General features: G+C 39.6%; 1 protein-coding gene across 1 annotated transcript in view; it reads right to left on the reverse strand.

Annotated features, from left to right (window-relative positions):
• Positions 1 to 318: 318 nt before the first annotated feature.
• The window catches only part of DPYD (dihydropyrimidine dehydrogenase), a 342,395-nt gene continuing 326,404 nt past the window's right edge, over positions 319 to 16,309 (reverse strand). The window contains exons 21-23 of the mRNA XM_059854310.1: positions 13,220 to 13,363; positions 4,390 to 4,530; positions 319 to 1,729 (exon numbers count right to left, since the gene is read on the reverse strand). Coding sequence (XP_059710293.1) covers positions 1,559 to 1,729; positions 4,390 to 4,530; positions 13,220 to 13,363 — 456 coding nt within the window. The 3' untranslated portion in view covers positions 319 to 1,558. The remainder of the gene's footprint in view (positions 1,730 to 4,389; positions 4,531 to 13,219; positions 13,364 to 16,309) is intronic.

Genomic DNA, 16,309 nt, shown 5'->3' on the forward strand with positions numbered 1-16,309 from the left:
GCAAGCCCAGAGCACCAGCAAAACAGTGTTGGTGGAGCAGGGACACTAAATGAAATGACACTTGACAATGTTCAAATTTACATTGTGTGTGTGGAGAAGGAAGGCAAAAGGAAGGCAAGTCAAAGGCAGACAAAGAGGTGCCAGAGAGGGGCAAAGAGCATGATACATTCTGCACTCTGGGCAATCCATGGAATAATGTACATGTGAGTTAACTCATTAATGGTTCCTGGAGTGAATCTGAGAGATTATGAAACACCAACTGACAAGGCTCTACAAAGAAAATCTGTTTAGTAAATGCAAAAAGAAAAACCACCCAAGCTGGTTTCAACATTTATTTATAATTCAGTGCTCAATTCATAAATCAAGAAACAAAAGCCAGGGTATCTTTTTAATCAAAGCTTTTGCTGCTCACAGTATATGGTATAAGAAATTGAACTGATAGATCATTTATTATTGTTATGAAACTAAAGGCTTTATATTCTTAAGTGGAGTAAAGCAGACAGCAATATGTTCATATTAGAAAGTTCCTACTGTGAGTGAAAAATGGATTAAAATTGAGATACTGTTTAGTAAGACAGATGAATCTGTAGTTATTTTTGGCTGTGAAACTGCTAGAACTATACACAGCGCTGGGAGAAATCACCTTGCCAGTTTACCCTGTGTGTCTGTGTTTGGCAAACACAGCCTGCAGGGTGTGTAGTCCGTTTGCACGCAATCAGATCTCTGACCTGAAACGTGTACATTCTGGAACATTAATTGGCACAATTAAAAAGTTATTTAGAGGATGAGCTTGGAGCAAAAAATGTTGTTGCTTCTCAGAATTCTGAAACACAACCTGGACTTCCCAATAAGCCATTTTAACTGTTTGCAGAGATGTTTTAAGTGTTCACTGAGGGGGGAAAATAATGATCAAACCACCCATGCAACACACAAATCTGAAGAGTCCAGCATGTGTCACTGCAAAGCAAATTTATTCTATAAAGTGACTAGTGTGAAAAAGAATTAGAAAGGATTATAAAAATACACTACCATATGTTGTAGTAGTTGAAAGTGATTAATCCAGTCCTTAAATCCTATTTTAAACTCCCTTTCATTTCTGTCTATAGAAAAATAGAAGCCACATCGCTTTGTTTGTATGCTATGTAGTTAATTACATCTTCTAAGAAACTCTTTTAAAACTAAATGTAATGTTTAATTACAAAATGCTCTCCTTGAAAACAGTTAGCTTGTACATTGATTTGTAGTTCATTAAAAATGCTTTCTTAATTATATTTCCAGCCAGAAAATACACAGAGATTAAAGAGTCTATAGAGAAGTTCTGAAATCACAGCATGAATTGTAACAAGAAAGTTACACTTCAAATAGTGGACAACCGACAGCCACGATCACCTTTCTGTAATTTTAAAACTTAAATGTTGCAAAAATAGTAACTGGAAAGCAGCGTTCACGGTACCCTCTATCGGTATAACATTTTATATAGGAGTAGATTTGCAAGGACTAATTAGAAAGCAAATCAATGGCATCAAAGAAGGGCAAAGCTGCCCTCGGCTGCGGGGCCTCAGCGCGCGGGGTTCACGGCCAAGGGCAGCCCGCGCCTGGGCTCGTAGGGGGTTGTCCTGGAAACCATGCGGATGCAGTCGATGACAGGGCACACGCTGAGACACAGGGTGCAGCCCGTGCAGCTGTCAGTAACCGTGGGCAGGTGGGTTTCGGGATCAAACTGGATAGCCTGCAAGCAGGAATAAACATTATTGATGGCACGTGCGGGAAAGGTCAGAATTGTTCCCATCCTGGTGTCTGCGCTTCCTGCGCTGCAACACTTGGAGACATCTCGGTGTGATTCTGCACTGCAGCTATAGCAACTGTTCCACTGGCAGGGAACAAAAACAAGCCCTCTCCAGACACTGAAATTAGAGAGGTGGGCCAAATTACACCTCGGCAAAAGCTCACGGGCCACAGGGGCTGGTTACAAAAGGAGGAGTTTGCTCCATGATATCTAAACTCCCAGAGGGTATTTCTCCTTGATGTAAATGAAGTATTTGCTAAGGCAGCAATGTGCTGGGATTATTGGTTTAGAGGAGACACCAGACCACACCTGTACACCTTCAGCACAATGTCCATCACAAGGCATCCTTTTGACTTTTATTCTCAGCACAGCAGAAACAATCTAATTTAATAAACAGCAGAGAAAAACACAGCTTATTGTGCCTCGTGCGATTACTTTTCTTTGCAAATCTTTGAAAGGACTATCAGAGTTTGGGGCAGGCAGAGCTTGCTTTAGTTCTCACATTCCATGCAGTGAATCCTCATTACCAATTAGGGTGATAAGTGTATTTGAATGTGAAATAACAGTTGCAGTCTCAATGATATAAGCTCCTGGTTATAATGGAAATGGCAATTAAAAGTCAAAACAAAAGCTTCATGCAACCGCAAAGTGTCAATATCTAAGAAGACTGGAAAACGAAAACATTTTAAAAAGCACCAGAAACACTAAAAATCCACTTTGAAGAGTTTAGGAGGGAAAATCAGGCCTGAAAGTTGAACTCTGGCAAACAAGCAGTGCCTTAGCAAATCTCCCTGACCACTGTCAGCATCTGGGGGAGGCAGGGGGAAGTACTGGTGCTGCTGCAGGTTGGCTCCTAAGGCAGATTTGAGGCATTTGGGGTTTCAGTACTAGGAAGGCACAGAAGTTGCTGTAGCAACCAGTGAGGGCATGAAGTGTGTAGTAACTGCTCTGGATCTCTGAGTTTTACTTTAGCTTGAGCACAAAGAGAGCTCTGGCTGGTGAGTATTTAAGGAGGACTCCTTTCTTTCTCTCTGCCTAACAACAATGCACATCTTGAAAGGAAGTTCAAAAGGGACAGCAAGTCAGGACTACAGTGCTGACTTTAAATTAAGGAAAGCTTTTCTCTTGGAGTCATACAAGGTGACAGCTGTGTAGAGCAGCATGGATATTTCTGAAACAAAGAGAAGCATAAAGCAGCTGCTGTTTTGAAGGTGAGGGGGGGTGTTGTTGATTTATTTGCTATTAAGAATTCCTTTGCATTTCTGTTCAATTAATTTCTTTTCAATTTCCTTAATTAAATAAGGAAAAAGCATTTTTCTTTTGTGCTTAGAAAACCTTCTGGGGGTTTAAACTTTGGTTCTTTTGGTGCTGATTTTTATTTCCAGTTACAGAAAATAAAATTTACTAAATCTAAATCCAATCTTTTGCTCTCTAAGGGTTATATGAAAAATATAATTCTCCTGATAAATCTGATGTAAGGGGAAAGGTGAAGATTGCAATGTCACAAAGAAATTTAGACAGTTAAAAGGCTACTGTATGAATCTATTTTTGAGAAAAAACACCATTAATTTTCTTGTATCAATGGAAAAAACCTTTGCTCTGACATACTTGTTTCATCAATGCAGTTGATTCGCAATGGAAGACTTCTTTCTGTGACTTTATGTAGCTCAAGTCATCAGACCTATTATTGGTTAGACTGAGTTCAGGACAAACAAAAACTCACAGTGTCCAGAAGACACTTGGTGCTCAATTAAAGTATTTGCTTTTGACAAGCTATTCTCAGACTAAAATGTATGGAAACATCCATGTAGAAATGCTTGCTGCATATTGAATTCCATGAAAGTTATGCTAGACCATATTTTGATTTTCTTAAAGAAAATGAAATCCTCCTGTACTGTCTTTTTTACTGCAGACCAGTCCATCAGCTCCAGTGGACATGGAATGGAATGGCATCTAGACATGCTGATATATTTCATACAACTTGCTACCATATTGAGCAATCAGAAATACTTTGCTGCAAATAGGAGCCTCAGCTCAAAATTGGGCCATTTTCTGGTCACAATGATTTCTGCAAGCTTCAACCTGCTGCTCAAAAAACCCTGGCAGTTATCCTGGAGAAAGGATTTGTAACTCAATCAAGATCAAAACAAAACCCCATCTGCCTGAAACCTGAATTAGTTTGGTTAGTCTGAGGGAACAAGAACTGGGTTTCTTACAAAGCGTTTGGCTATAAGACCAGCCCATGTCTCCCCACATCCCCTTGGGAAGGGATGTGTTCTTCCCTTTCTCCCTCATGAACCTGAAAACCATCAAGAGCTACATTTACTGCCATTCCACTTGGGGCTTCTTCATTTCTTCCCCTTCAAAAGAGTCCCAGTTGCAGTCAGGGCCCTGTGACAGTGACGAGGTCTGTGCAGCCCCCAGGACCAGCCCTGCTCCGGCACGGCTTGAGAGCCAAAGCCTGGGAGCATGATGGGCTTTGAATTCAACATTTTAGGCATCTGTTTTTACCACCTGCTCATTAACAGAAGGTGAATTCTTTCTTCCCAGCAGCAGAAAGATAACTCATCGTGTCTTTCTGCTAATTACAGCTGTGCTCTTACCTGGTAGCCAGAATCATTACAGGTCATGTAGCATTTGCCACAGTTGATACACATTTCCTCGTCAATCAGGGCCACAACTTGCTCTGTGTTGCACAGATCACCATATGTTCCAATATACTGCAGTGCTTTTCCAATTATATCCTAGGGGGGAAAAAAAAAAGTTATTGACTCGTTTATAAGATACCTAGGCAGTCTCTACAGCTGCATTGGAGCACTCTCTAGTCCTACAATGAGGAAGATTTGGCCATGCATTTTGAGGATGGTTAGGATTTTTCTTATAAACTTCCAAATGGCTGACCATCATACCCCGTGTAAAATACAAAGCATTTTCCATACAGGCACATTTTGAATGTAGGCAGTACTAGAAGTATACATTGTGTACAAACACATTCTACAAATAGGTTACACGTTTAGTACTTGATTTTGCATGTGCTGTTGTTTTGCCGTGATTGGGTGAAACTTCTAGGAACAAAATAGAATGTAAACAGGAGTGACATGCTATAATCAGATCATCTTTGGTCATTTCTCACTAGCACAGATTTAGGAACTCACAGCAAGGAAAGAAAAAGCTGAGAGAGAACAATAATAGCTCTTCTCTCTTTAGCAAGGTGCACAAATGACATGATCATCAATTTATTGCAAATACTGCACAGAAGTAAGCTCTGGGTCTAATCCAGCAAGATCTGTTAACTTCACAAGTAGGAACCTGCTGCATCAACCTTACATATCAGTGCTGCAAAAGGTGTATGCCAGCACAGCATACACCAAAAATTTCTGCTACATAAATTAAATGCAGAAATGAGTCCAACCTTGTCTTCCTAGTCTGCTAAGAACTTGAAAACCCAGCACTACTTTGAAAGAATGAGGTCTTCCTGGTCTTCAGCACTTGTACAATAGCATCTTTATGCAAAGAGACAAATTTCTTTGTTCACTGGATGCAGTATTAGGATCTATGAAGTTTCTCTTAGTGACTGTGGAGCTAGAAAATTCAACCAAATCCTGTCCAGGAAGAAAGACTGGCAAATTGTACTGTTTCCTTGTTCCAAAAACACTCAAATGTTTTCTCTCTGCCAAAAACCATAGCTGCTGCCGTGTGAAATACCTTGGTTGCATTCATTCAATACTAAAAGCCTTCCAGTTCTTCTCAGCAACATGCAGAGAACATTAATGCTCTTTTAGCATAAAACAGCTATGGCACATTGCTAAAGGCAGCATGATGAGTGTGGACAGATGACTGTGAGCAAGTTATCACAGCTTAATGAGTTAACCCATCACTTGAGCTGTGCAAGCTGATTTTGTGCATGGTCCAAAATCACTGCAAATTTGAAGCAAAACCTGTTTGTTTAAACTACTGTAAAAGGTCAATTAACTACTATGAAAGTGTTTCAGCTAATGCATTTTACTAGAACCAGACTTGAACATGAAGCCCTTTACTGTGACTCCACTGATGTACTATGAACTAAGTCAAATGTGATCTCCTAGGAACTGCTTACACCCCCATCTTTTCATTTCCAGCTCTTAATCAGAAACATTCATGGATTTACTGGATTTACAGCAGTTTTCAGGTGTCTGCAGTCTTCCGTGTCAGCTGAAATATTGTAGTGGCAGACTTTAGACTTCAGCTCCAGTTTGTTTCAGCTCTCATGCAGGCTTGTCTGTTGACAAGCCTTGAATTTTGAACCTGCTACAGGTTTCAAAATACACGTTTTTGTGTGCTCTGCTGGCCTCAGCAACACTAAGTATCCTCGAGCCTCTCTTGTGTGTATACAGCCCCCAAACATCCCACTGCCACAAATCCACATTGCCTGCAAGTGAGGAGCTGTGTGCTCGAGAATGTAAAGAAATTATGTGAAACCTGCACAAGATACAATTGAGTGGCTTTCCACTGCCTGCCCGTGTTGCAAAAGTATTGACAGGGGGAGATTCCTAATAGAGAAGAGCTTTTCAGTCTAAAAAACCACGTTTAAAAAGCACAGGTCATTTTCTCAGGGAGGTTCTGGACTCACATTTATATTCTTGAAATATTGTTTGGATGTTAAGAAAACCCACAGAGCTCAAGTGGGTTGCAGAGATGTACTACTCCAGTAACCATGGAATGGAGTGCCTTGCTTATGAGAGAAGACAACAAGAACCTTACAGGATGTTTAGCCTAGGAAACTGATGGCAGAGCAGGAATATTATGTCTCTCTATATATACACATCAGGGAGGAAAAAGAGCTATTTAAGTTAAATGAAAATGTTGGCACAAGAACACACGACTGTAAGCCAGCCATGAATAAATTCAAAGCTAGAAATTAGAAGAGGCTTTCAAAATGGGAAAGGAGTGAGGTGGTTAATGCCCTTCCAGGGAAACAGCTGGAGGAGATGGGAGAGACAGTCCAAGGTTTAGGGTAGAATTAGATAGCTCAGGAAATGGTTTCTTGAAACAACATGATCAAAATTGATTTTTCCAGCTACAAACTTACAAAGGGAATAACAAAAACAATGCATAAGGCATGGTGATTTCTGCATTTTTAACCAAGTCTCACTTCTCACAGCTCACAAAAATACACTTTTGGGGACTTAAAATCCCAAATAGGGAGCATGATGGCACTTTAGAGGCCCGAAAGTGATTTCAAAAGACTGTGCCAATGATTTACTACTCATTTACACTCATTGGTGTTGTGTCTTTTAATCACTTCTTTCTCTCAAGCAAAGACTGTATATTTATTCATTTGCAAAGTTTCAGGACATTATTGGCTAAAAAAGCAATGGTACTTAAAAGATGTTCTGCAGGTGCACTCTTTTACAACATCTCAGAGCTTCTTGTTTTCTCAAATCATAAATGCTTGGAACAAAATAAACAGTGCAGCAAGAAATAATCAGCTTTCACTGTTTAAAGCAGTTTCACTCCAAACAGCAACTGTCTAAAATGGCACTATGGGACTCCACACTTGGTGTATCTCAATGGCCTCCAGATTAAATTTGCACCGTTTACAGATTAATTTTTTTTTTTTTTTTCTTGCCAACTGCCAGACCTGCAAACAGAAGCCAGGTTCTGAATGTCAAGCTGTGTTCTTTCTGGCTTATGAATTAGCAGCAGCAATTTAAAAACAAACAAACAAAAAACCAAAACAAAACAACCCCAAAAAAACCCCAAAACTGGAAGTTAAATCTGCAACTCCGTGACAGCAGGGACCTAGAGTACTCTTTTTGATTACTGCTCTGCTGTCCTCCTCTTCTCAACATAACTGAAAAAACTGGGAAAGGAATGTAGTCCTGCAACTGAAACTGTCTGGGAATTCAGTTGCTATGGAGAGAATCAGAGCAGAATTCATTAGTTTTATGTTACTAATGAATACAGAAAAAAATTCTTTTTGTCACTAAGCTAAGCAGATGTGGGTTTGAGTATAAACAAGAAGATCTGTTCAGCAGGATATTAGTTTTGCAGTGCTACAATAGGTGCATTTTAATGTTAATGTTTCAACCATTTAGTGATGATTAGCTTTTCCTTAGTCATCGTATTAGTGAACCTCTATTTGTAAATACAATTCATGGTTCAGCTCTGGTCCTTGTAGACCTGCTGTGTCCATCTTCATGTAGATGCTTTTGTAAAAGACCATGCTGTGTTCTAGAGATGGTGAACATCACAGGCCTCTGATTAGAAAGGCATACACAGGGCAGGTACTGCATGCCACCAAGCAAGTCAAAGGGAACACACGTTAGGAAAGTACCTGCCTTCCACCTGATCTTTTTCAGCAATAAAGGAGGCATGGTCAGAGAGCAAGAGATGAAAAGAAGAAACGTTACAAATAAAACTATAGATTAAAAAAAAAAAATCACCAGAATCTGAGGGTACATGACCAAGGTAAATTTACAGTAAAGTAGCTTAAAAAATACATAAAACTAACTTTTCTTGAAAGATTACAGACACTTTGCCAATACTTAAAAAAGACTACTAAAGGTACTTTGAGATTTAGGGACCGCTAAGCCTTGTTTTCAGTATAACAGCTGTAATACTAGATAAAGTGGGCCTTAGAAAATAATTTAAATCATTGAATCATACCATATCATACAATATCCTGAGTTGGAAGGGACCCATATAACTGAGTCCAATTATTATTGACTGTACACAGGACAATTCCAAAAACTCACACTGCTTGCCTGTGAGTGTTGTCCAGTTAAATGAACCTTTGTGCCACAATTCAATACAGTTCCTATATTGAAAATTATGCTTCTTGTATTGATCACAATTCTTTATGAAGACTGTGAAACAATAAATTAAAAAAAAAAACCCTCTTAAAAAACCAAAACCCCAGTAATTTTAATGTTTGACAAGGCCTCTGACAGAGGCCTCTGACACAAGAGAGCTCTGAAATTAACTAGCCATGAAGTGGCTAAACAGAGCAAAAAATAAAGGGCTGGAATACAGTGATCGATGTTCAGAAAAAGCAAAGCATTAGCAGAATAAAGTGTCTCAATTTTCTGATTTAGCGATGATGTTGTTTAATATGTCTGAGTGTGTTTCAGGAAAAGCTTTGAACCAGTAGACTGTAGAGTTGATACAAGTTTCATTTAAACTAAGTTAAAATCCAAGGAACTTGTAGGTATTTTATAGAACTAGATGAACAGGTACTATGGCAGTGAAAAAATGCAGTTCGACAAGCAGCTTATCAACGTAAGTAACTTTTGCTGATCTTGCCAACAGATACATTCTAGATTCAAGAAAGCTGCAAGAGAAAACAGGGTGGGAGACACCACTGACAGCCCATGGAACTGTCCTGATCAGAGGCAAACAAACTAGCCCCCATAGCTACCGTAGTGCTGTTCCAATTAATCAGCCATGGTGCGGAACACGCAGGCACTCCAGTGTTACCAACAGGAGCAGAGTGCCCCGAGCACTGGGCAGCGATCAACGGGATGACATTTAACAAGTCCAAGGGCCAGATTCTGCACCAAGGGTAGAGTAACACCAGGCAGAAATGCAACCAGAGGGAAGGTTTGGGAAGGGAAGGTTTGGGAAGGGAAGGTTTGGGAAGGTTTCGGGAAGGTTTCGGGAAGGGAAAGGAAGGGAAGGTTTCGGGAAGGTTTCGGGAAGGGAAGGGAAGGTTTCGGGAAGGTTTCGGGAAGGTTTTGGGAAGGGAAGGTTTCAGGAAGGTTTCGGGAAGGTTTCGGGAAGGTTTCGGGAAGGTTTCGGGAAGGTTTCGGTTTCGGGAAGGGAAGGGAAGGGAGAAGACCATTATGGGCTACAGCAGGGGAGATTATTTCTGTGATTCTTGTTTGAGTATATACTTGGGAGAATCAGCCTTAGACTCCCATAAATTAGGGGAGACACATGCATAGATCCACCTGAAATATGCAACATCTCCACATTTATGATGAAAATTACAATATGGTCTTTTCCAGGCAGGCAAGCACAAGGTAAAACTACTCATGTTAAACACACAGATACATGCTAGAGAGGATCCAAAAGATACAAAATAGTTATGGCAAAATAGAGCTGTACTTACTTCAATATTCCTCACCTCCCAAAAGGCTTTTAGAGATTTATCACAGCACTGGACTAAATGTGGCTAATGCCTCCCACAGTGCTGGCTTTTAGATGGGTACTTACACAGCAGCAAAAAAGACTTGCATATATGTATGTGCAAAAGACCATGTAAATGTATCTGTACCAACATGGGTGAAAAAATTTCAAACCAAAGGAATTTGAGCTTGAGGATCTCTGTGGACATTTTTCCAGCAGGTGGAACAGCATGTCATGCCTTAGCTAAGAGAGCTATGCCAGAATGTTTGAACTACCAAACGATCTCTACAGTAAGGCTTCTGGAATAAAAAAAGGAGGAAATAAAATAAGCAGATAAATGGTGACTGAATATTGTGGTATAGGCCCTGAAGGACAAAGAACTAAATTATTAGGAAGAAAAACATGGGATCATGTAAGGAAAGAAATTAAAGCAATAAGGAGGCAACCTGAGGTAGGCAAATACATCTGTGGGAGCTGTACAAAACTGCAACTGAAAACAAAAGATCCAGGGCACATAGCCACATGGAGCACAATTTCGAATATTACAGACAAGTGAGAAAAGAATAAACAACTCTGCCAATATCAAAATATGCAGTTTCAATTAATATTGAAAAAAAAGAGAAAAAAAAAAAAGAGAAAAGACATGTGAAAAGACATCCAAAAATAAATTAGATTTTGGATAATCACAGAGGGGTTTTAAATTGACAAATAAATGGCAAATTGACAGCATGTGGAATTTATGTAAGTGTTGGAATTTACATATCACCAACCCAACAGCCAATTAGATGAGAAAATTTTGGGGAGGCATCAGGAAATTTGTAGCAACCCCTCAAAAATACAACCAGACAAAAGTCATAGCTCTTTCAAGGGCACCTAGCTCTCCTTCAGACAGGAATGGGGTCTAGAGTGCCCCTAGAGCATTCTCTTTTTCAGGCTGAACAACCACAAGTCTCTCTGTCGACATAGGAAAGTGCTCCTGTTGTTTGATCATCTTGGTCACTCTCTGAGGGCTTCTTTGTTGTGTCTGAGTTTGTCCAGGAGCTTCTGTACATCTCTGCAGGCCTCTGGGAATTTTTCCCTGACTTCCTCTTTGTTGGGGTGCATCACCCCTGAGCTTGGAAGAGGTGAACCTTGGATATTACCAGCTTGCTTGGGCCTCTCTTCCATCCAGGGCTTTATTTCATGGTCCTCTATTAAGCAGATCCCTGAAGAGGCCATATTCTCACTCCTCCTGTGACTGAAATTGCTGGTTTTCCCCCTTTTAAAAGACGTTATCCCAGAGGTAGTGCCAATGCTGCTGATGGGGTTGGCTTTGTCCAGTGGCCAAGCTGGTTTCCATGAGAATCCTGTCCTGCAGCTGGCTGCCAGTGGCTCTGTCAGGCCCTGGGGAGCTTCCAGCAGCTTCTCACAGAAGCCACCCCTGCAGCCCCACCCCTGCAAAGCTTGCCATGCAAACCCAATGCACCTCTCACTGCTGGCTTTGTCATTACAGTCAGCACATTCCCTTCCAAAGAGATGGCCAGACTGAAAGACAGCTTTGGCAATGCCTGGCTTCTTGTAAGAGCTTCAGGGTGAGGAAGATGATACCCTGATTTCTCTGGCTGAGAAGCTCCTCAGACACCACTCAGAAGTATTCAATATCTGTGTAAACAAATGTTTGTGTTTGGGGGAATTAATTTTCCTCTTCCCCTGCAATGGGCTCTATTTTCTTCTTTTTAATCTATCTCCTACTGCTTGGATCTTTTTTTGCTTTCTACTTGGAGTTAGGCATAATAAATTATTGAACTCAGTTTTTTAATGTTTTTTTCCTAGTCTTCATGTCTGTTTTTCCCTCTTGCTAAACTTTTCCCTTCATTCAGTTTACTTGCTTTTGGATAGTTATCAGTTTTTTGGTTTTCTGCTGTTTTCAGAAGCAAGCCATCTCATTGAAAATGCAGTTATTGGCTGTTGCTTCTTCTTTCTCTTTTTCCCTACATCAATACTCTCCCTGCAAGGAGAACAGAACCATGAAACCTCTGAGGTCAAGCAGGCTTTGAAAATGCTCATCATAGTGAGGAAAAAAGAGTAGATTGCTGTTCTTTGGAACTTTTTGTGTATATATGTGTGTGTGTGTGTGAGTATATACACACACACACACACACACACACACACACACACACACACACACATATATATATAAAAAAATAAAAAAAAATATATACATACATACACACACACACATATATATATATATATCTAAGAGAACCTCAGCACAAGAGGACAGGAGGAGTTTTCAAAAGTGTCACATAAACCAAAATACACAATCCAGAAACCTGAGAGAGGTCTACAGAAGTGGCAAACTAATTAAATTAAACAGGAAGACAATTCCAAATTTCTCCTTGTTCGGTTCTGTCATCCTACCAGTTAGCTTGGAATACTGGATGTATCAGTAAACTGCAATATTCTCTTGGGAATAATGTGGTTTTCTGAGCCACAGCTCACGTTCTATTTTATGCTTGGCCTTATTTTTTCAAGAATTCTTACACATCTGCTCATGTAGATATTTGATATTGTCCCATATATGAAGAAGACAGTAAACAAGGTCAACAGACATAATTTTCATACTGCTTTACAAATGGTTTCCATGAGAATCCTGATTTAAAAAAAAACCAAATTTCCTATTCAGACTTGAAGTTTAAATAAACTCTAAAGTGAACACCTAGAATAATTAGCTCATGCTGTTTCATTTTATTGATATTTATTGACTATCCAAGGGAAGGGAAAAGCTTCAATGTATGGATTATGCAGAAGCTAGGGGTCACAGGTTTTATTTTTACCTTGACATTTACTCATTGTAGACAGTGGATCAGCTACTTAGACAAACATTCTCCAGCTTTAAAAGTTCAATCTCTAAACCTATGACACAGCTTTTACATGTACTGAACGCCAGCCTTGGCCATCGATCCTACATGAGGGATGGAGGCATTTAGCACAGTGCATGTAATCAAAAGGTATCATGCAAAACAGCTCATACTGTAGCATTCAAGCTGAAAGAAATTCTAAACAGTTCTGCTTTGTTCTTCAAGGCATCACTCCTGCTTGATCTGCAACTACTGTTCCACTGCCTGAATATCTTTATTCTGAAAAATGACATTAGGGAAATACCTGTACACGTACATCACAAATCATTTCCCATCGATTTTGGTTAAAAGCTAGAAAGTCTGCATAAAGAGTTGTCTTTGATGCCCTCTAACAAGCTTAAAAGCAGTAATAACCAACTCAAACTGCTAGAAATGACTGTGCATGTCAACTGCCTATCACTTCTTATGCATGTATTTTTGTTACCTTGATTGCTGGAATGGGTTTCTTTGGAACAAAGTGTTTTTTCTCAGGAAGCTCAGCAGCCATGTTCTGTGCCTTCAGTTTTATCTTGTTCTCAGCTATTATCTTTTTGCGTTGCTCCAGGTAAGGCCCAAAACTGGGCAGTTTCTGAAACAAAAATCAGTAAACATGATTATACTTAGTAAGTGGGTATAGTAGAAAGATGAGTCTGATCCCAAGGGTGAGATCTCAAGTCCATGTTGACTGCAACTTGCTTCTTATTCAGGAAGCTGAAATTGAAATCAGTAAGCCTGCACCAGAGTGAGAAGTGAATAAAAATCAAATACGAACATTGGGATCTGACTTGGAAATATATACTGAATATTAAAATATTAATATCTCACAGCAGAAAAATAGCTGAATTGCAGGTCAGCATCCAACAGTCTATTATTTCCCCATTGCATACTTGCTTATATATAAAAATGTATCATGTTAAATAATTCAAATGCTAACTTTATTTCTGTTTCATTTTATACTATGTGGAAAGGTATCATAAAATTATCAGTTTACTTAGAAGAGTTCCACCAGTATTTAAGATTATTTGTATCAATATCTGAATAAATCAATACATACTTTTAAAGCTTACAAACATGTATTTGGCAGTGTGATAACAAAAGGCTGTTTTAACCTGTCAAAGTAAGGCTAACAAACACCAAATGAACTGAAACACATTATAATCTCCTAATTTTCCTCTATGCCCCACTTGCAATCTTTTCTGGAACATTTAGTCCTTGGACCCAATTAAGCAAACTCCAGAGGAAGATTTCACTGAATTGGAAAACTCATGTCTTACCCAAGAACATGAAAGAGCTGGTTTAGATTTCCTAAAACACTCGTCTTCCTGAACAAAAAAAATCCTTTTGCTTACCTGGAAGAGACACGGACAACGTAGTGTGCCACGATCACAGATTTAGGTGAGAGAAAAACAGTAGAAAAATGGACTTTTGCTTGATGCAACAGACCATGCCCTTCCTTCCCTGAAACTAATTCTTTATTCTGCAGAAGTATTTTATCCACCTAACTCAAGCCTGTTCAGAAACTACAGCAGTACTGCAGAAAGCAGCAGGTAGTAACAGGGGATACATAGCCTGAGCAGCTGCTGGCATTAATTCACGCTAATAATACAACCTCAAAGAGCATATCGAACAAGATACAGTACTGCTGTGCTTATCAATTTTTTAAGAGGGAATTTCAATGTGAATTTTAAACCCCAGATTATTTAAAAATTTAAAAATTATTATTTTTTAAAACGAAGTAAATCCAGAAGAGGCTACCCTGCTCTTCTGCTAATCCTTAGGAGAAAAATTCCTCAATGATCTCTGTCAGTCACAATACCCAACCCTGGCACCTCAGGCTCCTTGCTATGACAAACAGAAGCTTCCTTGGCTGCTGAGTTTTGGGTACTCTGAGCATACAGCCAGAGGGTGACATCCTTGAAATGCTCCCCTGCTTCCAAGGTTTGGTTTGTGGTCTCAACACACATTTTTAACAGCAGGTCAGCTCCAGCCTCGCCGTGTCCATGAGCTCTCCAGAGGTGCCTCCCGCAGGCTGGAACTGAACCCTGCTCGGGGTCACAGCCACAGTCTGGGCAGCAGCAAGGCAGGATGGGGGTGCTGCAGGTTCCAAATGTAGAGGTAGCCTGAGTTTGCCCACTGGCAGCGGGCTCTAATTTTGTCTGTTCAGTGGGAACTTTGCTCCTGCATGTCATGTTCAAGGCTTCCTCGCAGGCATCAAACTTTCCTTTCCGTGCAGCTGCTGGACATGAAATGTTCTAGGACATCTTAAAATCAGGCTTTGAGAATTCCAGCAAACAACAGTGAGGTGGTGGCCTTACAAACTGAAGTCAAATAAGGCAGCAATAGCAGAATTATTTTCAACAGCAAAATAAGTAGAAGGAAGAATTTGTCTAATTCCAATCTAGTGAATAGGCTCTAAAGCACACACACATAAACTCAGTTCTCTATATGACTTTTAGAAAACCTAAAACTTTTCACAGAATTCTAAGAATTACAAATTTTGATTAAAAGTGTTCTTGTATGTCTACAAGGCTGAATCAATTAGAAATATATTTTTGGCTATGAATAAGTAGGAGCTGTGTCATTGAGGAACTATTTCCTCTCCATAATTTATGTGCTGATGCCAACAACTTTGGTTTGAGAGGGCAGGAGACCTGATGACAAAGCGTTTTTGGATTCTTTACTGTCTGGCCAGGAATTGAATTGCTGACTTTGAGAGTAGGTAGCAAAGCTAATTTTGCTGAGGTTTTATCTGAAGTAGTAGAGAGAGGAGACAGTTGCTCACGGCTTGACTGATTGAAGATCATCTTTGGGAACAATAGCCAAATCTTTGCAGAATTAATCCTTTACTTTTCTGTTCTCTTAATATACACCAAATCTCTCAATTTCTACAGACAGAAACACTAAGAATATTGAAATTAAATAGGTGATCTAAAGAAAAGTGTGGAAAAAGAATCTATTTTTGTGAATAGGTGAAAAGTGAATGACAAAGGTTAATTAATTTTCATAGTTGTGAGATGGAAGTATTTAGATTTTTATATCTAACCTAGCTGCTAGCTGGAATGTACAGTGGGCATTTTGAGAAGTGTGCAGTGCCTTCATTTCCATAATTCAGATGTTTTGTAATGACACGCATGCAGTTAAATTAAACCATATAATCCACATATTTTAAAAATAAATTATGATGATTCTATAAAACTGTCCTCCAGCCTTCATATTTGCTGTGCACTGCTGTTTTTCAATCAAGAATTTGGCTACATGGAATTTAAAATAATTAAGGAAACGTGTAGGTCTTGGTCCAGGCTTGGGCACACACACAGTGTGCTTCCAGTGACTTCACAGAAGGTGACTGTGTGCCCATACAAATGGCCTGGTTATTTTCTGTTTGGGGTCTAGTAGTTCACAAGCAGCCAGGCCAAATTTCATTAAACAACACTGAAAACCAGTAATCCTTTCTATGGCAATAAATAATACATGAAAATGTAGCCTCAGGAGCCTAGGAAGGACTTATTGATGGTTCCCCTTATGAGTAATGCTC

This window comes from Haemorhous mexicanus, chromosome 9 (assembly GCF_027477595.1).
Source record: "Haemorhous mexicanus isolate bHaeMex1 chromosome 9, bHaeMex1.pri, whole genome shotgun sequence".
In the NCBI taxonomy this organism is placed as follows: domain Eukaryota; kingdom Metazoa; phylum Chordata; class Aves; order Passeriformes; family Fringillidae; genus Haemorhous; species Haemorhous mexicanus.